At 39.2% G+C, this 25,318-nt stretch overlaps 1 protein-coding gene and 1 pseudogene across 2 annotated transcripts; both read right to left on the bottom strand.

Annotated features, from left to right (window-relative positions):
- Positions 1-3,407: 3,407 nt before the first annotated feature.
- LOC132152310 (cilia- and flagella-associated protein 52-like) lies at positions 3,408-17,047 on the bottom strand (annotated as a pseudogene).
- A 2,939-nt stretch (positions 17,048-19,986) lies between these two features.
- Positions 19,987-25,091, bottom strand: LOC132151314 (TBC1 domain family member 24-like). 2 transcript variants are annotated; one of them, XM_059559420.1, is made up of 7 exons: positions 24,674-25,091; positions 22,148-23,177; positions 21,855-22,007; positions 21,261-21,324; positions 21,057-21,152; positions 20,698-20,926; positions 19,987-20,430 (listed from the first exon to the last, which is right to left on the bottom strand). In XM_059559420.1, exons 1-7 carry the CDS (start codon positions 25,014-25,016, stop codon positions 20,258-20,260), a joined length of 2,088 nt encoding a protein of 695 aa, XP_059415403.1. In that variant the 5' UTR covers positions 25,017-25,091; the 3' UTR covers positions 19,987-20,257. The 2 variants fall into 2 exon arrangements, with proteins under 2 accessions (XP_059415403.1, XP_059415405.1); XM_059559422.1 differs by lacking the exon at positions 19,987-20,430 and having other exon boundaries at positions 20,739-20,926; positions 21,053-21,152.
- Between the last annotated feature and the right edge of the window lie 227 nt (positions 25,092-25,318).

The following is a 25,318-nucleotide window of genomic DNA, read 5'->3' as shown; positions in this document are numbered from 1 at the left end:
TCGCCCGCTCCCTCTTTCTCTGGCTGGAGTATGCTGAATGGTAGATACACGCTTTCTACCCTCCCACTATGAATCTTATTAGCCTGGTTTACTTTGAACATGTATTGGGAGAAATGCATGTGGAAATGAATAGTCCACAAACGGAAGTTTGTCTACACCTGTAGCTATACCTGCTACATTGCGACGCTGCTCACCAATAATTTCCCTCCAAACACAAACAGACATTGCATATATTATGTATTTAATCATCGCTTTTGCGTCATTATTTTCTAATTAATGTCCTCATTCAGATAAAGCCCTCTTTAAAAGATTTTATATGGCGAAAGCTATTGGAATATTCCTGGAAACATATAATCTAGGTATATATTATTGACTCTGTTCTGTGCCCCTTATGTGACCTGAAGATAACTTCAAATGAATTAAATACATAAAATATGCCAAAACAATTAAATATCTAAGTTTCTTATTTTAACACACATTTTCACTACGAAAAGAAAATTCTATAGTAATTCTGTACAATTGTGCTACCTACTGTTGTGTGCCTTCTTTTAAAAGTTTGTCCATGATTCATATTAATGTCTTGAATCATATTTATGTATTTTTAACTACAGACCCATTTTGCGCATATTAAGCAAGGAAGAATGAGACCAGATAAACAATAAAGAGAAAACTCAGCACAAAATTTTACAGACTTAGTTTAACCTGTATAATGTCTTCACGGACATTTTCAATCTGTCCCTGGCCCAAACAACTGTCCCCACTATCTTCAAAACCTCCACCATCGTTCCAGTACCGAAACACTCCACTGCCTCGGTCCCTAACGACTTCCGTCCTGTTGCACTCACCCCCATCATTGCCAAGTGCTTTGAGAAACTGGTTGCATCCCACTTAAAATCCTGTCTCCCTGCTTCACTAGACCCATTCCAATTTGCCTATCGCCACAATAGGTCAACAGAGGACGCCATCTCAACAGCACTTCACTCTGCCCTCACCCACCTGGACAGTCAAAACACACATGTGAGAATGCTGTTCATAGACTTCAGTTCTGCATTTAATACAGTAATCCCCTCCGAGCTGATCTCCAAGCTCAGCCAGCTTGGATTCAGCACAACAATCTGCAACTGGATTCTAGACTTTCTGACGAACAGACCTCAGGCTGTTAAGTTAGATAACCTCTCATCCTCCATCATCACCCTGAACACCGGCGTGCCACAGGGCTGTGTACTTAGCCCTCTCCTGTACTCCCTATTCACCCATGACTGCTTTCCTGTTCATGGCTCCAACACCATAATAAAATTTGCAGATGACACCACGGTGATCGGTCTGATCAAGGATGACGATGAGTCAGCCTACAGGGATGAGGTCCAGCACCTGGCTGTGTGGTGTGCCACCAACAACCTGGAACTAAACACCCAGAAGACTAAGGAGATGATTGTGGACTTCAGGTGGACTAGGAGTCATGCACACACACCCATCTACATCAACGGAGCTGTAGTGGAGCGTGTGTCGAGTTTCAAGTTTCTTGGCATCCACATCTCTGATGACCTCACCTGGTCCCATAACACCTCCACACTGGTCAAAAAGGCACAGCAGCGCCTCTACTTCTTACGGAGCCTTAAGAAAGTTCACCTGAGTTCCAGGATCCTTGCTGAATTCTAGCGCTGTACCATTGAGAGCATACCCACGAACTGCATCTCAGTATGGTACAGCAATTTCTCTGCATCTGACCGCAAAGCACTCCAGCGGGTGGTGAAAACTGCTCAACGGATCACCGGCACCCAGTTAACATCCATCGAGAACATTTATCAGAAGCGCTGTCTGGGCAGGGCAAGGAACATCATTAAGGATGCCTCTCACCCTAACCATGGACTTTTCACCCTCCTTCCATCCGGCAGGCGTTACAGGAGTCTACGCTCTCGCACTAGTAGGCTCAAGAAGAGCTTCTTCCCCGAGGCTGTGACACTTCTGAACGCCACCCCACCAATCTAACCTGCACCTGCTCTTTGACTGCACTGGTCACAGTACTTTACACACATGCATTTGCACTAATCATATTTTGCACAAACTGCACACTGTTCTAGCCATTACTGTAAACTGTCTAAAGCTGTTACTGTACAAAGCACAGTAAACTATTTCTATAAAAACATAATTGCACTACTGTTATTCTGTATATACTATAATACATTGTTTAACAATACTTTTACACACTCATCCAACTGTATTTATATTCACTGTTCTCACAATGCTGCTGTTCATAATGTATATATAATCCTACATTGCTCTGTTCATAATGTACATACAATCCCTACATTTGCATTCCTATTTATATTCTGTACATACTCTGCTCAATACTGTATATAGCAACTCCACTGTACATTCTGTATATCATAGCTTCACTTACTCTGCACTTTTATGTATATAAATCACTATATTCTTGCACTTCTGGTTAGATGCTAACTGTATTTCATTAGCTCTGTACTTGTACTCTGCATAATGACAATAAAGTTGAATCTAATCTAATCTAATCTAATCTAATCTAATCTAATCCAATATAATCTAATAATACCAACATTTATTTATTGACACTCTTCGATATGTCATCTTATCAGACAACCTGTGCAGGTTTATCCTCTGATAGGTAGCTTTTTTTTTACCACACACCATTTTACACACACAGTTTATATGACTACTGAGATCAATTTTGAATGGATAGCCCACTGTCTTTGTTACTGTATGTCTTTAAATCAACAACAACAAGGTCATCGGATGGTCTGCTCTTTGTCATCTGTGGTGTAGGCCATACCAAATAAAATAAGTAGAGCAACATTTTCTGAAAAATGTATGTGGCCGAAGATCCTTAGTGTTAGGGGTTAAGATATTCATTATTGAGTTTGTTCCTCTTTGCTGAGAGGAAATATGGGACAGGCACATCCAGATGCTAGGTTCACACACCATTCTGTACTTCTCCAAACCTCCACTGCCAGCTCTCTGGAGATTCTCAGGTGATATACAGTATTAGGTGACAGTGCAGTTGACAAAAAGTCCTCAGAAACTGGGGCTCTAGGCTGCTTTATTTCAATGAAATGACTGTAATTGGACTGTTTGATGGTACCTTTAAATCTTGAAAGAATACAGAACTTCATTTTCAATACAATTATTTGCAAGAAAAAGAAAGGAATTGTAACCATTTGTCTTGGGATTTTCCTGTAGTTTGGAATATTATTTTTTTTAATATACTAAATAAATCCAAAGGGCCATTCACTGTAAATGTATTTGCTCCTAAATATGTCACAGACATTGTAACATCAATTTTGTGGCTTCCTAAACCTAAAAAAAGGACAAATGTAAGTTTTATAACAAAATTGTTTAAAAAAATTTTTATATCTGAACTGCATTATATGCATTCTTCACTGATTAGGGTTCTTATGAGGTTTGTGGGTATCTTCACACTGTAGGATAGCTCCATCGGCAGTGGTGCTGAAAATACCTATATCTGCTGTTGTGACAAATCCTCACATTTGTGATGCTTCCACTGTGCCCGATGCCAACATGGGTCACTTCTCCATCAGAATAGTCCCAGAGCTTCGGTAACTTGTCATTATTTGATGTTGACAGATTTGATGTTTAGCATTATAAATGCAGAAAGCGACATGAATAAGCACTAAAAACAGAAATGTTTGATAAGCAACTCATCAACTAAAACTGTGAAACTCATTTAAAAATAACTGTTGGAATCAGTTTGAATTCTGCAAGTGTTTATTTAGACCTGGTGAGCAGACATTTATCCGAATATTTCACAAATTATACTTTTCGGCACTGTTATAAATCTGTTTGTTTATCGTGCCACCTGTTGTTTCTGTTACATCCACCATATGACAGAAGAATGACTTTGTGAATTAACTCTGTGAAGATTACTGAAGGTACCTATCAGTCACAAAATATTTTCCATCCTCAGAAATGTGCATGCCATTTATAGCTCCAGACAAGGACCATCACAAACCTCCGAGTCGCCAATCTGTTCAACAGTAAAGATTGCATTTCAAAAGTCCTATTCTGGTCTAAGAAGGATGGCAATTCTGATAAGACAGCAACAATTCGAATAATTAAAAATAAGACAATGTAATTCATGCACTCAGGTAATTACATCAAAGAACTGACGTAATTACAACAGAAATATCAAGATGTAATTTGTTATAGTGCAACAGAAGAAAAAACAAATGGCTCTAAGCCTTCAGTTGTTTTTGCGCTTGGGTTGTGGCATCTGAACCTGTGTACAACAGATATTACATAAATCTAATTCCTGGTGACCACTAATTGCATTTCAGCAGTAATTGAGATTTTCACTGTTGTGACATGGATTTCCATTTTTTTGATAATTGGATTATTCATTAAAAAAAAGAAAAAAAAAGAAACAAAGAAATTATTGTTATTCATTAAAATATACTGTCAGAATGTATCTGTCACGATCATTAGATGGAGTGCCCATGAACTTCAGTAGAGGGCACTCCACTCGGGACCATTCCACCCATCAACCACCAGATGTCACTTGGACACTAGCACCTCTCATACTGTTGCACCACACCCGAACTACATTCCCCATGAGTCACTGCATCACAATCACCCTGCCACACCTGCACTTCATTCATCAGCGAATTTCCTTGCCACACCTGCACCTCATTTACACACACATAAAAGCAGCACACTCACTCACTGTGAAGTCTTGTTTAGCCTGTCTAACATTTCCGAGCGTTTCTCCCTGTGTTTGTCATACCCGTGTTTGATCTTTGGACTGATTACTCCGACTCTGATTCTCTGCTGCCTGCCCCGATCTCTGCTTGTTTCTGGTTTCGACTCAGGTTATCCCTGACGCCATTCCTGATTTCTGCCTATTTGACCATTGTTTAATAAAGTGTTGCATTTGGATCCAAACGTCTCTGGCTCATCATTACAGAAGACTTCGCCAAACCAGGATCCAGCAGCTTTGTTGAACCCCAGACCAGGTATGGAGCCAGCTAAAAGTTCATTCAACCCTGTAGGTGTGCTATGCTCCATTTTTCAAGATGGCCGACCAATTGAGCTCTTTGTGGAGGAATTCATTCAGTATAGTCACCTTTTGCCTGGGGATGAGGATCTAGTAAAGGACTGTTTCTGGAGTGGTCTTGACGCTAAGATAAGCTTAAGTTTACCAGAAGAAGACCCTAGCTGGACCCTGGGACAGTTTATTGACTTTGTATTGCAGTTTTGTGGCTCTCCCTTTACAGTTGAGGAGGTCACTTCTGCAAGGTATCGATCTCCTATCCGTTCGGTGGTCCCTGTACCAGAGCTTCTGCACAAGATGGCTGCCAGCCCAGCGCCGCTGCACAAGATGGCCACCAGCCCAGCGCCGCTGTGCAAGATGGCAGCCACGGTTGATCTTCCAGAGTCAGGTCAGGTCCCCGTCGACTTTCCAGAGTCAGGTCAGGTCCCCGTCGACTTTCCAGAGTCAGGTCAGGTCCCCGTCGACTTTCCAGAGTCAGGTCCCCATTAACCTCCGTGAGTTAAGTCAAGTCACAGTTGATCCTCAGGAACCAAGTCAAGTCACAGTTGATCCTCAGGAACCAAGTCAAGTCACCGTTGATCCTCAGGAACCGAGTCAAGTCACCGTTGATCCTCAGGAACCGAGTCAAGTCACCGTTGATCCTCAGGAACCGAGTCAAGCCACCGTTGATCCTCAGGAACCGAGTCAAGTCACAGCTGATCCTCAGGAACCGAGTCAAGTCACCGTTGATCCTCAGGAACCGAGTCAAGTCACCGTTGATCCTCAGGAACCGAGTCAAGTCACCGTTGATCCTCAGGAACCAAGTCAAGTCACCGTTGATCCTCAGGAACCGAGTCAAGTCACCGTTGATCCTCAGGAACCGAGTCAAGTCACCGTTGATCCTCAGGAACCGAGTCAAGTCACCGTTGATCCTCAGGAACCGAGTCAAGTCACCGTTGATCCTCAGGAACCAAGTCAAGTCACCGTTGATCCTCAGGAACCAAGTCAAGTCACCGTTGATCCTCAGGAACCAAGTCAAGTCACCGTTGATCCTCAGGAACCAAGTCAAGTCACCGTTGATCCTCAGGAACCAAGTCAAGTCTCCGTTGATCCTCAGGAACCAAGTCAAGTCACCGTTGATCCTCAGGAACCAAGTCAAGTCACCGTTGATCCTCAGGAACCAAGTCAAGTCACCGTTGATCCTCCGGAACCAAGTCAAGTCACCGTTGATCCTCAGGAACCAAGTCAAGTCACCGTTGATCCTCAGGAACCAAGTCAAGTCACCGTTGATCCTCAGGAACCAAGTCAAGTCACCGTTGATCCTCAGGAACCAAGTCAAGTCACCGTTGATCCTCAGGAACCAAGTCAAGTCACAGTTGATCCTCAGGAACCAAGTCAAGTCACAGTTGATCCTCAGGAACCAAGTCAAGTCACCATTAACCTCCGTGAACTAAGTCAAGTCACAGTTGATCTTCATGAGCAGTGTTTGATCTTTGGACTGATTACTCCGACTCTGATTCTCTGCTGCCTGCCCCGATCTCTGCTTGTTTCTGGTTTTGACTCAGGTTATCCCTGACGCCATTCCTGATTTCTGCCTATTTGACCATTGTTTAATAAAGTGTTGCATTTGGATCCAAACGTCTCTGGCTCATCATTACAGAAGACTTCGCCAAACCAGGATCCAGCAGCTTTGTTGAACCCCAGACCAGGTATGGAGCCAGCTAAAAGTTCATTCAACCCTGTAGGTGTGCTATGTTCCATTTTTCAAGATGGCCGACCAATTGAGCTCTTTGTGGAGGAATTCATTCAGTATAGTCACCTTTTGCCTGGGGATGAGGATCTGGTAAAGGACTGTTTCTGGAGTGGTCTTGACGCTAAGATAAGCTTAAGTTTACCAGAAGAAGACGCTAGCTGGACCCTGGGACAGTTTATTGACTTTGTATTGCAGTTTTGTGGCTCTCCCTTTACAGTTGAGGAGGTCTCTTCTGCAAGGTATCCATCTCCTATCCGTTCGGTGGTCCCTGTACCAGAGCTTCTGCACAAGATGGCTGCCAGCCCAGCACCGCTGCACAAGATGGCCACCAGCCCAGCGCCGCTGCGCAAGATGGCAGCCTCGGTTGATCTTCCAGAGTCAGGTCAGGTCCCCGTCGACTTTCCAGAGTCAGGTCCCCATTAACCTCCGTGAGTTAAGTCAAGTCACAGTAGATCCTCAGGAACCAAGTCAAGTCACCGTTGATCCTCAGGAACCGAGTCAAGTCACCGTTGATCCTCAGGAACCGAGTCAAGTCACCGTTGATCCTCAGGAACCGAGTCAAGTCACAGCTGATCCTCAGGAACCGAGTCAAGTCACCGTTGATCCTCAGGAACCGAGTCAAGTCACCGTTGATCCTCAGGAACCGAGTCAAGTCACCGTTGATCCTCAGGAACCAAGTCAAGTCACCGTTGATCCTCAGGAACCAAGTCAAGTCACCGTTGATCCTCAGGAACCAAGTCAAGTCACCGTTGATCCTCAGGAACCAAGTCAAGTCACCGTTGATCCTCAGGAACCAAGTCAAGTCACCGTTGATCCTCAGGAACCAAGTCAAGTCACCGTTGATCCACAGGAACCAAGTCAAGTCACCGTTGATCCTCAGGAACCAAGTCAAGTCACAGTTGATCCTCAGGAACCAAGTCAAGTCACAGTTGACTTGACCAAGTCAAGTCACAGTTGATCCTCAGGAACCAAGTCAAGTCACAGTTGATCCTCAGGAACCAAGTCAAGTCACCATTAACCTCCGTGAACTAAGTCAAGTCACAGTTGATCTTCATGAGCACGGTCAAGTCCCCAACAATCTTCATGAGCACTATCAAGTCCCCAACGATCTTCATGAGCACGGTCAAGTCCCCAACGATCTTCATGAGCACGGTCAAGTCCCCAACGATCTTCATGAGAACGGTCAAGTCCCCAACGATCTTCATGAGCACTGTCAAGTCCCCAACGATCTTCATGAGCACGGTCAAGTCACAGTTGGTCTTCATGAGCACGGTCAAGTCACAGTTGGTCTTCATGAGCACGGTCAAGTCACAGTTGGTCTTCATGAGCACGGTCAAGTCCCCAACGATCTTCATGAGCACGGTCAAGTCCCCAACGATCTTCATGAGCACGGTCAAGTCCCCAACGATCTTCATGAGCACGGTCAAGTCCCCAACGATCTTCATGAGCACGGTAAAGTCCCCAACGATCTTCATGAGCACGGTAAAGTCCCCAACGATCTTCATGAGCACGGTCAAGTCACAGTTGGTCTTCATGAGCACGGTCAAGTCACAGTTGGTCTTCATGAGCATGGTCAAGTCACAGTTGGTCTTCATGAGCACGGTCAAGTCACAGTTGGTCTTCATGAGCACGGTCAAGTCACAGTTGGTCTTCATGAGCACGGTCAAGTCACCGTTGGTCTTCATGAGCACGGTCAAGTCACCAATGATCTTCATGAGCACGGTCAAGTCACCAATGATCTTCATGAGCACGGTCAAGTCACCATTAACCTCTGTGAACTAAGTCAAGTCACCAACGATCTTCATGAGCACAGTCAAGTCACAGTTGATCTTCATGAACCCAGTCAAATCACCACAGATCTACCAGAGCCTCGTCACATCTCAGAGCTCTCGTCCTATCCTGTCATGGCCATGAAGGCCATCTATGAGCTCTCATTCATTCCGGTCAGGGCTACGGAGACCATCCACCAAATCTCTGTCTGTCCTGTCATGGCCACAGAGGTCCTCCATGAACTCACCGCCTGCCCTGTCATAGCCACGGAGGCCAGCTACCATCTCATCACGGCCACGGAGGCCGCTATTAACCTGTTTATGTTCTCTGTTTCAGTCCCACCTGAGCAGACTTGCTCTCCTGTGCCATCGACTCCACTGTGGTGGTCCTCTGCTCTGCCCTGGTGGGCTTCTGTCCCGTCTGCTCGGCTGTGGTGGTCCTCTGCTCTGGCTATGTCATGATCATTAGATGGAGTGCCCATGAACTTCAGTAGAGGGCACTCCACTCAGGGCCATTCCACCCATCAACCACCAGATGTCACTTGGACACTAGCACCTCTCATACTGTTGCACCACACCCGAACTACATTCCCCATGAGTCACTGCATCACAATCACCCTGCCACACCTGCACCTCATTCATCAGCCAATTTCCTTGCCACACCTGCACCTCATTTACACACACATAAAAGCAGCACACTCACTCGCTGCGAAGTCTTGTTTAGCCTGTCTAACATTTCCGAGCATTTTTCCCTGTGTTTGTCATACCCGTGTTTGATCTTTGGACTGATTACTCCGACTCTGATTCTCTGCTGCCTGCCCCGATCTCTGCTTGTTTCTGGTTTCGACTCTGGTTATCCCTGACAACACCTGACGCCATTCCTGATTTCTGCCTGTTTGACCATTCTTTAATAAAGCGCTGCATTTTTATCCGAACGTCTCTGGCTCATCATTAAAGTATCAAACCTCATACTTATGATACTGTGCTGAAAACAAAAGAAAAAAAAAGAGTAATGATTTACTTTATGACAGAGTAAATCTAATAAGTTTTGAACACCGTTAGAACAACAGACAGAGCAGGTCTGGAACGCCTCATTGAGATGGCTTTTTCCCAGCAGGCTTTGCGCCAGCACTGGGTATCCGACATGACCCCAGCATTGTGTCTTTTCAAGTACTGTACCTACGGTGCTGGATTTGGCTGCTTTTCCTGGACAACAATGGACTCACATTTGTGTTTATTTGGCTACAGTCTGGAGTATTAGATGGTACATTTGGTACTGTTATTAGATGGTAAATTTAAACCAAACAGGTTTGTTCTTTGTCCAACTGCAGCAACGTTTTAATCAAAATGTTGCACACTGTCCTTTAATAGCATTGTTGAGAATAAATTGTGGTACTTGCCAAAAATATAAGGTCTTGAAATAAAACAGAACAGCTCCATGCTCTAAAATCTTGACTCTTTTCTACAGATAGTAGAATTATTTCTTCATTCTTTCCTCTGCTTCTGTGTGGTGTTTAGTACACGCATGCTAATAAACCGTGGTCTTTAAATGGGCACCGATGCTGTGCCCTAAGAATAGCAGATGGACTATTTGGCACGAAGTAGAATGAGCAGATTCTACTACATCCACAGTAGACTGAGAGAGTTTTCTGTCAGCTTGTTGTTCTGCACACAGTATCTATCTATTTTTTATCTGTCTACTCTCTCACCTATCTGTCACTCTTTCCTTCTAGCCACATTTTTCACAAACACATGCCAGTACATCAGTCTAGATCTGTCTAGTCTGTACCTTTCTGTCAGTGCCACTGTTGATGATCCTCAGGGTGCTAACATACAACAATGAACAGTGTGTTGGACAACACCATTTGATTCCTCACAAACCTCCTGGATGGGAAGTGAGAAGAACACATATGGTTAAAGGTTACATCAAACCAAATGTTTTTCACAAAGCAAATCTGCACTTTGCATGCTTGGTTCATGTGAGGGTGGTTTATTTCACTTTTTAACACATGACAAGCTTGGGCACCGAGGAATAACTTGTGGGCAAGACCTTTCACTCAGTATGTCCACATTAAATATTTATGACTTGATGCTCTTCAAACTTACACCAGGTCCCAGATGATGCAAGCTCCATCAGAGCTGGCCGTCACACACTCCTTGTCATCACTCTTGATTTGAATGCAGGTAACTGTGGCTTTGTGCTCCTTCATGATCTCAATGAGCCGATATGATATCTGGAATATCTCCCAGACACAATGAGATGTCAAGGCATACATTTAGTCTGCAAAAAAAAAAAAAAACTCTACTTTTTACATTGCTCTGTAAAATGTGATACCGACTGGCCAACTGTGCCATTCTGTGAACAAATATGGTTGTATGATGAATGCTAAACTGTATATTTGACCATTATCCAAGGCAACTAATTTCTTATGTTCAGTATGCTACAGTTCAAATGTTTGAGACTTTTTAAAAAATGTTTTTATTTTAGTATTTTTTAATCACAAATACAGTAAAAAACAGCGTGCCATATTATAACAATTTAAAATAACTTTTTTCCTATGATATTTTCTATAATTTCAATATATTTTAAAAGGTATTTTTTTCATTGCAGAATCTTCCTGAATTATCCCTCAGAAATCATTCTAATATGCTGAAACATTTCTTATTTACATTTTTATGTTTTTTTTTATTTTTTTTTATTGGAAACATTTTGTATCATTATGAATGTCTTTATTGTAACTTTTTAAATCAATTTAAACCATCCTGGCTCCATAAAAGTATCGAAAAGTACTGTAAATAAAAAACTGACCCAAAACTTATACAATACAAAACTTAAAAACAATTTTCTCAAAAAATAAATACATTTAATCTCAAATCAATATTTCACAACCATATATTTATCAAGACATAGGCTATTTGGTAAGTGGGATTATGTACAGTTATGTATACTGTTTATTCTAAATCAGCAGCACAACTCTCAAAAGTGAGTTTTTGATGTGCATCTGATCTGCTGTACCTGTCCTCCCCCTCCACTGACAATCCTTGTGCAGTCATTGTTCGCTGCTATTATAGCAGTCTCTCCCATACTGTGGGCATTATAAATTATAAGAACTAGAAAATACTAATTCACATATAAAAAGTATAATATATTTATATAATAAATATTAAGTATAAAGTTATATATATACACACATATATATATATATTAAATTAAATTTATGCATTTAGCAGACGCTTTTATCCAAAGCGACTTACAGTGCATTCAGGCTATCAATTTTTACCTATCGTGTTTCCGGGGGAATCGAACCCCCAATATTGCACTTGATAGCGCAATATATATATATATATATATATATATATATATATATATATATATATATATATATATATATATATATATATATATATATATATATATATATATATATATATATATATATATATATATATATATATATATATATATATATATATATATATATATATATATATATATATATATATATATAATTAGGATTCAGCATGCCACACACATATATAATACTGTGAACAGGTGGCAAATAGCTCTTAGATTCCTGTGTAAGAGTAAAAGAGAGATGAATGGAGAAGATTTGCACAAATAGATGAAGGGTTTTACTAAGGACTCCAATATAAAGCTTATGTCTCCCTCAAGTGGCAGAAGGAAGGTACTCACAAAGCACTGAAGTTGTACCACTCACAAAGGGAAGACCACATCCTTTGCAGCACTGGTATGATTTGTAGCAATGAGCTCTGGTTTTAAGTCAGTGTAGTCTAAACTGTAGATCTGTGCTGCTTCTGTCCCAATGTAGAACCCACGCAGGGTCACTGATGTCACCTCACCCTCCAACTGAACACTCCTGTTACAAATGATTAGTTAACCATTATTAGTCACTGAATGAGAGGAAGGAAGAGAGAAATAATAAACAACAAAGGAGGAAAACAAAGAGCAAAAGATTAAAGATAAAAAAAAAAAATAGAAGAAGAGGAAATAAGGGTTGTTTTACACTAAATGGTTTTGAAATTCCCTCCGGAGATTTCTAAAGTCGGATCTTTCTGTTGGGCAAATCAAGCTCCCACACACGCAGAGTTCCACTTGAAAAAACACCATGAAAATATACTGAATTAACATTTGCAGAAAGTGAAAAGCACTTTATTTCAAACACACTACATATATTTGTCGTATATATTTATCTACTTATTTCTGACTCTAAAATACAGTACATGTATTATATTATATAAATATTTCATAGATTTCACTATTGTGCAAAAGGCATGTTTGATTCTTCACCGAAAATATAAGACAGGTATTTACAGGGCATTTATTTATTTTTGTTTAGGTGTGTGTGTGGAAAATATCATATTTTTTTCAAACATTGATTCTGCCATTAATTGATATAATCAAGGGAGACTTTTGTATGCACAAAAAGGCCTCCAACAGAGGGTATGGTCTACTGTATATGTTTCAGCTTCGCAATCAAAGTTTTTAATTGGTTTTTATTGTATTTACTGTATTGTAATGCAAATTTGAGCATAAGAGACTTTGTATTCGAAAGTTTAAGATCAAAAAGGAAATGTTTCTTGCATAAACGATTACCATAAAATTGGACTTACTTCCCAACAGAGACAAAGTTTTCATCTTTCAGGTTGGTGTATTTGATGGTGAGGCAGTGGCCAGCACTCTGTGCTGAAGCAGGATTGCCACATATAGCTTCCTCACTCTCAACGTTCAACACTACGATACTAAAACCACAAAGCAAACATGCTAGGAAAATATTTTCTATTGAAGAATTTGATTTAAAAATAAAATATAAATATAGCTGCAAGCAGCAATTACGGGGCCAAGCACTACAGGAGCAAGCTTCAGACGAACGGCAGGAATGAGTAATTAAAACCGTTTTAAGATTATTGTAGGCAAAATGGCTTGAAAACAATAAACACAACAACTAGTAATATGATTTATTGGCTTATCACTTGTGACCAATAGGTGGCACTGTTACCAAATTAGTGTGGAATGGTCAGTGTGAGGTGACTCTTGCACATACAAAGTTTGGTGTCAGTATGTCATAGCTTTGAATATATATAGCTTTAGAGTCATTTTGACACAGTGCTTAAAGTTCATAGAGGCGCTGTACAAAAACGGTTGCATCTATTGACACGAAATCCTTAACTTTTTGTCAGCACAGTCTGAAGATGATTTGATTCAATTTTGGTGAAACTCGGACCAACGGTTGATGAGAAGTACAAAAAAGTAGGTATTCAACATAAATCAAAATGGCGGACCGAAAGTTCAGCTTAATCTGGCATATTTGGTATCTATGTTGTCGGCATAAACCAGGGAATATTTTGAGACCAGTTTCATTCATATATGCTAATGCATTAAAAAGTTATTAGCATTTTTTTTATATTTCATTATAACTCTTGAACACAAGGTGGCGCTGCCACCAAACTTTTTGAGTACCTTCAGGGCATGGAGCTGAATATTTTTTTAATTATTTTCGTAGTGATACGATGCTACGTTCAAAAGATACAGCATTTTAAATCATAATTCAAAATGGCCGACGTCTAAAATGGCTGACAAGGAAAAATTGGATATCGTTCGACTCGACATGACTCACTGAATCTAAAGAGACTAAAAGTCTAGTCTAAAGAGAATCTAAAGTGGTATTTTTGGCCATACCATTCAGAAGTTATAAGCAGAGGTGGGTAGAGTACCCAAAAACTGTACTCAAGTAAAAGTAAAAGTACTTCTAGAAATATTTACTCAAGTAAAAGTAAAAGTACTAGTCTTGAATAGTTACTTGAGTAAGAGTAAAAGAGTATCGGATAAAAAATCTACTCAAGTAGTTACTAGTTACTTTGGGTCATATATACTGAGCCTATTTTTATTTAGATATATAGATAAAATGTATGTAATGTATGTGTGTGTGTATAAATGTATATATTTCATCAGCCTTTACTCCAATTTATGTAATTTATTATAAAACCCTGTCTGTTTACTTAAGTAACAGATATAGGTGTCATGCCAAACATTTTTTTAATACGACTGACTTTATATTAAATGTGAATTTAACATTGAAAGTTAATGTGATATAAATATTGCTACTAATCTTTCATTGTTCAGAAAGAGAGCAAATAACATTTACATTATTAAAGATAATTTTCACTGACAGTCTAGATTTCAATCACTCTCAGAAACTCCCATTAAAATCACTGAAACTGTTAACACTGTGAAATCAATATCTTAATTAAAGATTCGTACACACATCTGCACTTCGTTGTTTCTGACAAGAGAATTCGCCAGAAAGAGGTATTCAGTCAGTGAGCGAGTGAAGGAAGCACCGGCATTTTAGCGATGACTCATCGGAACACCTCTGATTGGCCAATGCTTTAATAAGCTCAAAAGAATCATGTGTGATTCGTTATAATGCTGTAAAACACATCTATCTCTGGCTCAGCGCCAGCAAGCAATCACAGATCTGAATTTAGCAGCTGATGATATGACTTGCTGAACGTACTCGCACCGGTGTGATTGTATTAATAATAAAATCTTAATCGGCTATTTTTTGTCTTTTGGAAGCTGCATTCAACTTGACTCCCCTCTGTTATAAGCCACACACGTACAACAAACTAATGTCACAGTGGTATCGTGTACTGTAGCTAATCGAATGTAGCCCAAGTTATTACCTGTTAAACAGTAGACAGCACACGCGGTGTTCATCTAATAAGGATCTCCATCGCAAGCAAATAATAGCCTTTGCAGATTTGCTTTCAATTCAGTGCAGTTCCAGCCACGTTTTCAACGCTGCTGATGTTAAACGTTACAACTCCGAGTGAACCACTTCAGACGCTCAGCGCGTGCAGCAGGGAACTGAACGACTCATTCAAACTGATTCATGAACCAATTCACTCGTTTGCCAATTGGTTTGATCAAGCCTTTGATCAGAATTGACTCAAAAGAATGAATCATTCGCGAATGGGCATCGCTCATTGTCCAGAGAAAAGTAGACGGCGCGTTTGGAATAAACTGAAGCATTTATAACATTTATTACATTAAGATAAAGTAACGAGAGGAGCGTCGCCCACAGTAACGAAGTAAAAGTAAAGATTGTTTCCCCAAAAATTTACTCAAGTAAGAGTATAAAGTACCCATCTTTAAATATACTCCGAAAAGTATTAGTTACCCCAAAAAATTACTCAAGTAAATGTAACGAAGTAAATGTAACTCGTTACTACCCACCTCTGGTTATAAGCAAAAATATGATTTTTTCATATCTCCCGACCACCAGGTGGTGCTGCATCGAAACACTGCAGGTAGTCTCAGGTCATGGTTATTATAACATGCACCAAGTTTGGTCTCAGTATGCCAAACCGTTGTCGAGATATAGCCTCACATGTATTGTTGCGTGCTTTTCGTCAAATGTGTTCACGTGTCATTTGAGACCGGTTGGATGAATCAACTTGAATTCCATAACTTTTTGCCAGCATGGTCTGAAAGTGATCTGAGCCAATTTTCTTGAAAATTGGACTAACCGTCTAGGACGAGTTCGAAAAAGTAGGTTATACGAACAATAAAATACATCAAAAAAAACTAAACCTTGTGATTTTTTAATTTTGGTGTTCTTTCGACTTGGCATGTGCCAAGGATTCAGAGGAAAAATAATTGTACTTTTGTGGCTTACGGTTCAAAAGTTATTAGCATGGTGGTGGAGCTAGAGAGTTGGAGTCAGAGTCTCTAAACGTGCCGTTGTTAATGTTGATATTGTCCTCTATGAGTGTGCCAAATTGCACAACTTTCCCGCAAGTGGTTCTATGGGCTGCCATAGACTTGCGGCGGAAGAAGAAGCAGAATAATAATAAGAATCCTAACGGATACAATAGGTGCCTACGCACCTTTGGTGCTTGGCCCCTAAATATAGAAATATAGAAATATAAATATAGATATTGTTAAATATAGTCATTGTTTAGACTAGAGGTAAGACATATCAAAATATGGGAAATATCAGAAATGTCATCTTAGTATCAGCAGTAGAACTGTACCTGACATCAAAAATAAAGCACGTGATGTTATTAATCTATGTGTCAATAGCGTTTTCTACTTTATTGCACCAGCTCACCTTGAATGTGACCTATCCTGAAGCAATAGTGTCCACTTGTGGACACAGAAATGCCAGAGACGTTGTTTGTGTGCCCATAGAGGAAAGTTTGTTTCCCACTTCTCACATTCTTGATAATAACAGTGCACCCTAGAGGATAAATCAGATCTTTTTTGTCAGGGTGCACTTTGAGTCCAGAAAACACTGGTATAAACAATGTAATGTCAGATTGTGGTACTATTGAATTACATCCATATTAGCAAATACCGTGAGTACTGTATTGATTTTATAGAGCAAACAATCAAATTCGATGAGGTTCACACTTTACCTTACCATTAAAGCCAATGACAGCCTCTAATGCGAGTTGAGGGACTTCTTGTGGGTCTTCTGTCATTTTTTATACCACTTTCTACTCAGAGTTAAAATGAGAAGAAAAGGCTTTTGGCTTCTGGAGCCAAACACACTTTTTCAAGCAACAGAAGCTGTGTTTTTGGATTCGTTTCTTGGTAGCGTAGGAGAGTTCATTTCACTGAATCGATTCATTTAAACGGTTTAGCGATTTGGTCCTGTCCGATCGGTTATAAAAAGTCTTCCCAGGATATTCTTGCTGTGATACAGGCTAAAGCAATTCTTATCTAGTGCACTGTTTTTGAAGGCACCACTTTGTGATGCTGACAGATTTAAAGATATATTAGAAAAATCTGTGAGGGTCAACTGATGAAGCGATCCCAGGAAGAGACGAAGGTGTGTAAAAGTTAATTCCGAAAGAAGAGGAATCTCTTACGAAAATTAAGCAGAGTTTTACTCAGAGGCGGACAATAGTGAAGTAGAATATTAACACTACATTTAATATTAAATACAATTTAATACTTAATTACATTAGAAATCTCGTACTTTCTTACTTTAACTCAAGTAAAAGTAATTCAAAATTTACTTGAGTACAAGAAAGGAGCCTACTACATTTTAATGCTCTTAAAGGGATAGTTCACCCAAAAATCCAAATGATGTCATTAATAACTCACCCTCATGTCGTTCCAAACCAGTAAGACCTCCGTTTATCTTTGGAACACTGTTTAAGATATTTCAGATTTAGTCCGAGAGCTCTCAGTCCCTCCATTGAAGCTATGTGAACGGTATACTGTCCATGTCCAGAAAGGTAAGAAAAACATCATCAAAGTAATCCATGTGACATCAGAGGGTCAGTTAGAATTTTTTGAAGCATCGAAAATACATTTTGGTCCAAAAATAGCAAAAACTACGACTTTTTTCAGCATATTCCGTGTCTGTTGTGAGAGAGAGTTCAAAACAAAGCAGTTTGTGAAATCCGGTTCACTGGCGATGATTGCCCTTGATTCAAGCCTTCGGTTTACCCGCGCTCATAACACTAGCACAGAATCAGTTCAGAATCAATCACCAAAAGAATCAGTTCAGTTCAGACGCTCTGTGTGTCAGTCTGCTTCACGCTGAATCACACATGCGCAGTATCATCAGCTCCTCAGTTCTCGAATCGGACGTGTCTGAAATGGTTCTTGACTCGAGAACGAGTCAATCTTTCGCTCATTATCTGGCTCGCCTCGGTGCTTTGTTTTGAACTCTCTCACAACAGACACAGAAGAGAAGACAATGCTGAATAAATTTGTAGTTTTCTCTATTTTTGGACCAAAATGTATTTTCGATGCTTCAAAAAATTCTAACTGACCCTCTGATGTCACATGGACTACTTTGATGATGTTTTTCTTACCTTTCTGGACATGGATAGTATACCGTACACACAGCTTCAATGGAGGGACTGAGAGCTCTCGGACTAAATCTAAAATATCTTAAACTGTGTTCCGAAAATAAACTGGGGTCTCACGGGTTTGGAACGACATGAGGGTGAGTTATTAATGACATAATTTAGATTTTTGGGTGAACTATCCCTTTAAGTCCCAGGCGGCATTTCATCGTTGAAACAACGTCAGGCACCATGGTTGAAGCAACGTTTTCGATTTGGCAAATTGGATCAACGTTGATATTGTGACATTGATTCACCGTTGAAATCGCGACATTGTTTCACCATCTATGGAAAGCCATTGTAACATTTAATCTATCAGCCGTACTAGGATCGTGTGTTGAATATTAATGATCAAGCAACATATAAGTGAGAGATTAAACAGGAAACTGAAACTGAAAACTGTTTGTTTGTTTTTGCATTAGATTCGTTCATTTTGCTGAACGAGACTCAGAGGTCCGAGTCGGTAAAATGATCTGAACTTCCCATCACTACCTCGCTCACAGAAAGACGATAATGGTCATATTTTAAAATTTAGAAAAGGCACGAACCATTTCATTGTCCAGTTTCCTGAATGACAGCCAGATTAACCATTCATGATTAAAGCAATAAAGTAAAACAACCAATAGGAATTGTTTCAGCATGATGCAGCGAAATGTATTTAGTTTTATTGTTATTAATGATGATAATATTTAACATATTATATTTTAGAATAGGTATCACGATTAAAATAATGTGTAATGTAAAAAGTATAATTTTTTCATCAGTAACAAAAGCTATTTTTTTTTACTTAATACTTAATTTATGTTATGAAAGAGCTTAAATGAAAACATGTAAAATTGGTCATTTAAGAAAAAAAATCTAATCTTTTATTTATACTTAAATTAAAAGTTTCATATTTGGAGACCATAATTGTTTGTGTGTAATGTGTTAAGGGCATAATATAGAAATATATATCTCGAATATAAAATGCATAAATACCACCTTTCACGCTTAATGGCTTGGGAGAAAGAGATAGGGGAGTGGCAAGGGTGGACAACTCTGGCCCATGGAGAACCACTGCTCCTCAGAGTTTAACTCCAACCCTGATCAAACACACCTACCTGAAATTTTAGTAAACTTGAAACCTTTGATAAAAAATTTTTTGGGGTGTGTTTGATTTTGGTTGGAGCAAAAATATTCAGAACAGTGGACCTTTAGGGGCAGTTAACCACCTTGTCATGTAAGTTTTGCCTACAGCTGATTGGGTCAGTTTTGATTTACCCAGAATAAAACCTGCTCAAGAGCAAGATTAACAGTCTAAATTACAATGGTAATAAGCACAGCTAAAACCCAGTCCATCTTCTCTAGCCTAAAAAAACAGTGTTTGCTTAAACTTACCTGGGTAGATTAACTGACTTCATGCAACAATTATTTATTTTACTTACCTTTAATTTAAATATTTACACATTGCTTTACATGTTCACTTAATTTACCACCGCCATGATTTCATTTCTCTTGCATTTCTCTGGTGTAAAAGTTCTCTATTTTAATGTTGTTTAATAATATTCAATAAACTGCTGTTTGAATACTCCCTTTACAAACTTTATTTATTCCAGAAATACTGTCAACAATAGGAGTACAAACATTAAAATAATCTAATCACATAAGTCTACAGCTACATTAAATCTACAGGTTTTTATTCTGTTCATACTGCAGTAGCACAACAATTGTAGTCCTACACAGCAGTCAAAAAACTGCTTTAATGTCCTTAGCTTTGGCTCGAGGCTTAATGACATTTGGTAGTGTGACCTTCGATATATGTGGACAGTGAACACATTTCCTCCACAGTCTTCACTGTGAAAGAAGCGATGGAACAGACAAAGAGTGCTGGATTCCCCACACCTCTAGAGACTGGATCTTGAAGCATCCCCTGCAGAGAGGTGGACTCTCAAACGTATCACAGTGTTCAGTACAGCCAGCTGACAGGTCAGCCTGCAGATGCAGAGCGTGCCCACCATCACCACCTGCAGGATAGAGACCACAAATGAAGAGCCGTAAGTAAAGGAGTGTAGCCTATACACAACATTTAGTCTAAATTAAGGAAGAGACTGTCTTTCCAAGTATTGTTGATACATACTGTAGGCAGCGTTCCAGCACATTTGCAGGTGAAATGTGTATTCAGGGCATGCAAATATTAGCCTGAGAGGCAGCCATGTTGTTTATAATAGCAATAGGGGATAACTGAGCCCTGAATTACATGCTGAATTTTTTCTAAATTGAATACGGCTCACCAATAAAAAGTGTCTCATCATCTCCTGCCATGAATTTGATGTTTGAATCTGTGCAGAATGATGCAAACTTGCATCTTTGATTCTGAGAGACTCCAGTGGGTCTGTCCACATGAGTGCTTATCAGAGAACTAGTGGAGAAAGTTTGTTTCTGATGAGAGAAATCACATTTGTCAGACATCCCAGAGATCTGCAACACTGTACGCTGATACGGTTCCACTCCTGGTCGAAGCTGAAAATTTGATTCGATTAAATTATTTGTATATTTGTTATGTACCTCAAATAATATATTGTCCAGTGTAGCATGCAATTTAAAGCTCAACAAATCAATTGAATCATATGGGAAATGTAGACTTACTCACAGTGAAAACAAAACACTCTCCAGTGCCAAAGAACTTACATCCCTTTTCATCACAATTCTTCTGAGCCCAGTCAGATGACAAGAAAGCCCCACAAATCTGTGTTGATATGAGGCCAAGCATAAGCGAATCAAAATGTAACAAAATACTGCAATTTCATTATATATTCTGTAAGATTTTGTATAAAAATATTGCATGCATACATACCTCCTCATCTGCAGTTTTCAACAGTAAAACAGTTGGATCGTGCCCCTCAACTCTGGAATAAAACCTAGGAGGGGGAAAAAAAGATACTATACAATTTATATAATACATATACTTTTATTTATTGTTGATATTTCTGAATAGGAAGCACAATATTTTAAACATGTACACTGCTCAAAAGTTTGGGGTAAATACTTTAAATTTTTTTTACTTTTACTCAGCAAGGGTGCATGTCAAAAGTGACAGTTAAGACATTGTTATTTTTAATCTTATTTTTATCAAAGAATTCTGAAAAAAGTGTATCATAGTTTACACAAAAACATTAACAGCACATCTGTTTTCAACTGTGATAATAATCAGAACTGTTTCTTGAGCCCCAAATCAGCATATTAGAATGATTTCTGAAGGATTTTGTGACACTGAAGACTGGAGTAATGATGCTGAAAATTATTTATAAGTATAATTGCTATTATCTATATGTATGTTTAACCAAAACAACAATTTTAGCTAATTAACACATATTTTAAATGACGAGGTTACTGTATATTGATAGTATTATTCATGTAATTGTGCCTCTGTAGAATTATAATAACTTACGAGGAGAGACTTCTGCCATGAACATTTGTAGCGAATAGCTGCACAGGACTGAATAAAGCAAATCGCTCTGGAATCCAGGCCCAGACCACCCTCATCTCTGTTTCAGTCACTACAGAGGAGCTGAAGGCCCGAAATTCCATATCTTGGAATGAGCTTAGGGGGACAAAAAGGATAGTTGTTGCAGTTTTATCGATATCAAAAATACAGTTATAACAGGAATACAGAACATTTTTGTAAAGAACTAATTATTTATTACAGAGAACACAAAAAAAATGACTTCACAAAACCTTCACCTCTTATTGTGGATGTCCTTATGAATAAGTGCATCCTTGTTGGCATTGAAGAGATAAGTCAGCTCTTTGCGTGTGGGCAACTGTATACTGAAAGCCCTCTGAAATAGAGAGTCAATAGTACTGTGCCGTCCCACATTCTGCACAAAACTCTTCATGTCCTGTCTGAAGTCATCGACATCATGGGGCCCTCGTGAAGACATGGAGACCTTATAAAGACTGAGTAGAGCAAGAGCTACACGATATAAAACTTTGTAGCCCTCCATTAGATAGACATCCAGCACTCTGATGGCGTATGTGAAAGGTAGATCTGCGAAGATCCACATGATCCAGTCAGAGTAGAACTCAAATAGGTTCTGGTGAGAGCTGGCTATTAGCTTCCAGATTCCCCTGCAGTATTTATTGGCAAAGTCGCCAAAGATCATGCATGAGGCATGTGAAGTGAGGAAAGTCCGATCAATATAACGCTTTTTAGGGTCTGTGTAGGACAGCAGGGAACTAATACTGTGGAAACACTGTGCTTCATCCTCACTGAAGTGTAAGAGAAGCGACACCAGAGCGGACAGAATGGGACAGAAGCTGACATCAGGAAAATGGTGGTTTATACAAATGAGAATTCTTTTAACTGAATTCAGACCTGCTTTATTAAGGCAGTATCTGGGAATTTCCCCATTCTCCATAAACTTTGGGAAAGGGTGTGTGCTTGTTTGAAATTCCCCAAAAATCTTCCCAACTAAGCCATGGTAGGTGTCCATATCAGCGGAGGTGGATGTGCTCTCGATGCTGTGGATGATGTGCTGGTAAGCCTTGGATCTGAGAGTATGAGGCATGGACCAGAATCCTGTACGGCCCATTGCTTTGAGTTCATAATGATCACTTGAGAGGATCTTCCTATAACAGATGGCCGCTTCTGGGTCGATCTTTTCCCAGTCTACATACTGACTGTATTTCATCCCAGAAGAAGAGCTTATCTCCCAGTTATCCACCTTAGAAATGGTCATCATGGATACACCCTTTAAACTTTCTTTATTTCCTGTTAAAATGTTGAAAAAAATAAATAAAAACAATGACTGAAGCATGACTTGAATGATAATAATATTATAACTTATGTTCCAAACCATAGAGGAAGTTAAACCCTGTATTATAAATACATTTGTCACTCTTACACTCTTAAAAAATAAAGGTTCTTTATTGGCATCTGTGGTTCCATGAAGAAACTTTCCTTTGCACTAAAGGTTCTTTATGGTGGAAAAAAGTTCTTTAGATTATTATAATGTTGTTCACACAAAGAAAAAAATATCATCTTTGGGGAATCAGCTTATCAGATCATATTAGAGATTTTGTTGGCCTGTATCAGCTGATATTGGATGTTTTATTGTACATTTCTACTAATTTCTGCTATTTTTATATTATACTAAATACAACTTCTAAAAGTAATAATAAAAGTGAAGTGAAGTGACGTGTGGCCAAATGTGGGGACCCATACTCGGAATTTGTGCTCTGTATTTAACCCTTCCAAGTGCACACACACAGTAGAGAAGACACACACCGTGAACACACACGCAGAGCAGCCATTTTTTTGCTGCGGTGCCTGTGGAGCAGTTGGGGGTTCAGTGCCTTTTTTAAGGGTCTCACCTCAGTCATTGTATTAAGGGTGGAAGAGAGCACTGTTCATTCACTCCCTCCACCAATAATTCCTGCCAGAACTGAGACTAGAACCCACAACTTCTGCATTACTGTTTATTACCTATATTACCAATAATAATAATAATACTTGAAATGTAAATGCCTTTTAACAGTTTAAAAAATCATATATTAGGTAATTAAACCATATTTTCAAATGATGAAGTTATATTTAATTGAGGTGATAACACCTGTGTAGAAATTACATATATGGATAGACTTCTGTCATGAATGTACAGAATCGCTTCACAGGATGGAAGAGAGCAAATCACTCTGGAATTTAGATTACTCAACATAAATTTAAAAGAAAGAAAGAAAGAAAGAAAGAAACATAGTTATAATAATACACTAATAATTTAATAAGACTGTTGTGACGTGATCCTGTACACAGTAGTAGTACGTTTTTCTGACTATATTCACTTTAAGTTTATACAAATACATATTTTAAAAGATTAATTTCATTGGTGGTTTGTCTGTTTAATTATTATTCACATATCCATTTAAAATGTGTGTAAAACTATTTACAGTAAATGCAGTTAAATTTATCATTACAATTATCTTTCCTTTTAAAAGTCATTTTACAAAGTATGAGCTTATCATTTTCAGCCAGAAAATGATATGCATTAGAGTACAGTCAGAAGTGCATTTTAAGATTAGGTTAATTAATTGCTGATTATTAAAATTATTATTATTATTAATTGTAATATTATTAATTATTTATTGTAGCTACAATTAAGCCCTCAGAAGTGTTGTACAAGCATTTGTGCATTTTTATGATTTTATCAATGCTGTCCAAGTACCTTAAAGGTGACATTTTTAAAAGGTGAAAAGATCTCACTCACGCACCTGGAAGTTCCTCGCTGGCCCATTTGCCTGAGTTGCCTTCAGGACTTTTGATCAGAGGTTTTCCAGTGATTTTAGTGTTTCTTTTGCCATCGTCACCCGTTCCTGCATCAGCAGTGTCACAAACATAGAATGATCTTGAACGTGGTCTTATGTGACTTCTGTCCTTGTCAGTGTTTCCTGTTGAGCATTTTGTCTCCTCAGAGCTGTAAAGAGATCGGGAACGGGGTCTGCCACAGTTTGCCTGATCTTCATACTGTGAATTATCGCCATCCTCCACATTCCGGACATTCACATTAGCAGAGCCAAAATGGGCACATGCAATATTTGAAGTAACCTGGAGCATGGCCCCAACTGCTCATTTCAAAGAGACTTACAAAGTTAAGTTCACAGTAGGTTTGTTGTCCTCTTTGTGATGCCCTGAGACAGCTGGGTTTTGTTCAGATGATGTAACTGTCAGGTGACCTGCCCAGGTAGATGTAGTGCAAGTATACACAGTAGAACATTTCAGACGCCCTCTGTTATTTTTTTGCAATCACCTGAGAATATAAGCACTTTAGTATGAACACTTGTAATAAAAACCAATGATATAACAGGACAACAATTATATTCAACATCAAACAGCAAATAAAGATATTGTAGTTTTTC

Source organism: Carassius carassius, chromosome 10 (genome assembly GCF_963082965.1).
Source record: "Carassius carassius chromosome 10, fCarCar2.1, whole genome shotgun sequence".
Lineage (NCBI taxonomy): Eukaryota > Metazoa > Chordata > Actinopteri > Cypriniformes > Cyprinidae > Carassius > Carassius carassius.
The sequence above is the reverse complement of the archived record's forward strand: the minus strand, read 5'-3'. Positions and strand labels throughout refer to the sequence as shown.

Excerpts from the sequence above, each read along its gene's own strand:
- LOC132151314 (XM_059559420.1), bottom strand. The coding sequence starts at position 25,016 with ATGCTCCAGGTTACTTCAAATATTGCATGTGCCCATTTTGGCTCTGCT. Across the intron at positions 22,008-22,147 it reads AAGGACATCCACAATAAGAG|CTCATTCCAAGATATGGAAT; the intron begins GTGAAGGTTTTG and ends TGTCCCCCTAAG. Across the intron at positions 21,153-21,260 it reads TGAAAACTGCAGATGAGGAG|ATTTGTGGGGCTTTCTTGTC; the intron begins GTATGTATGCAT and ends ATATCAACACAG.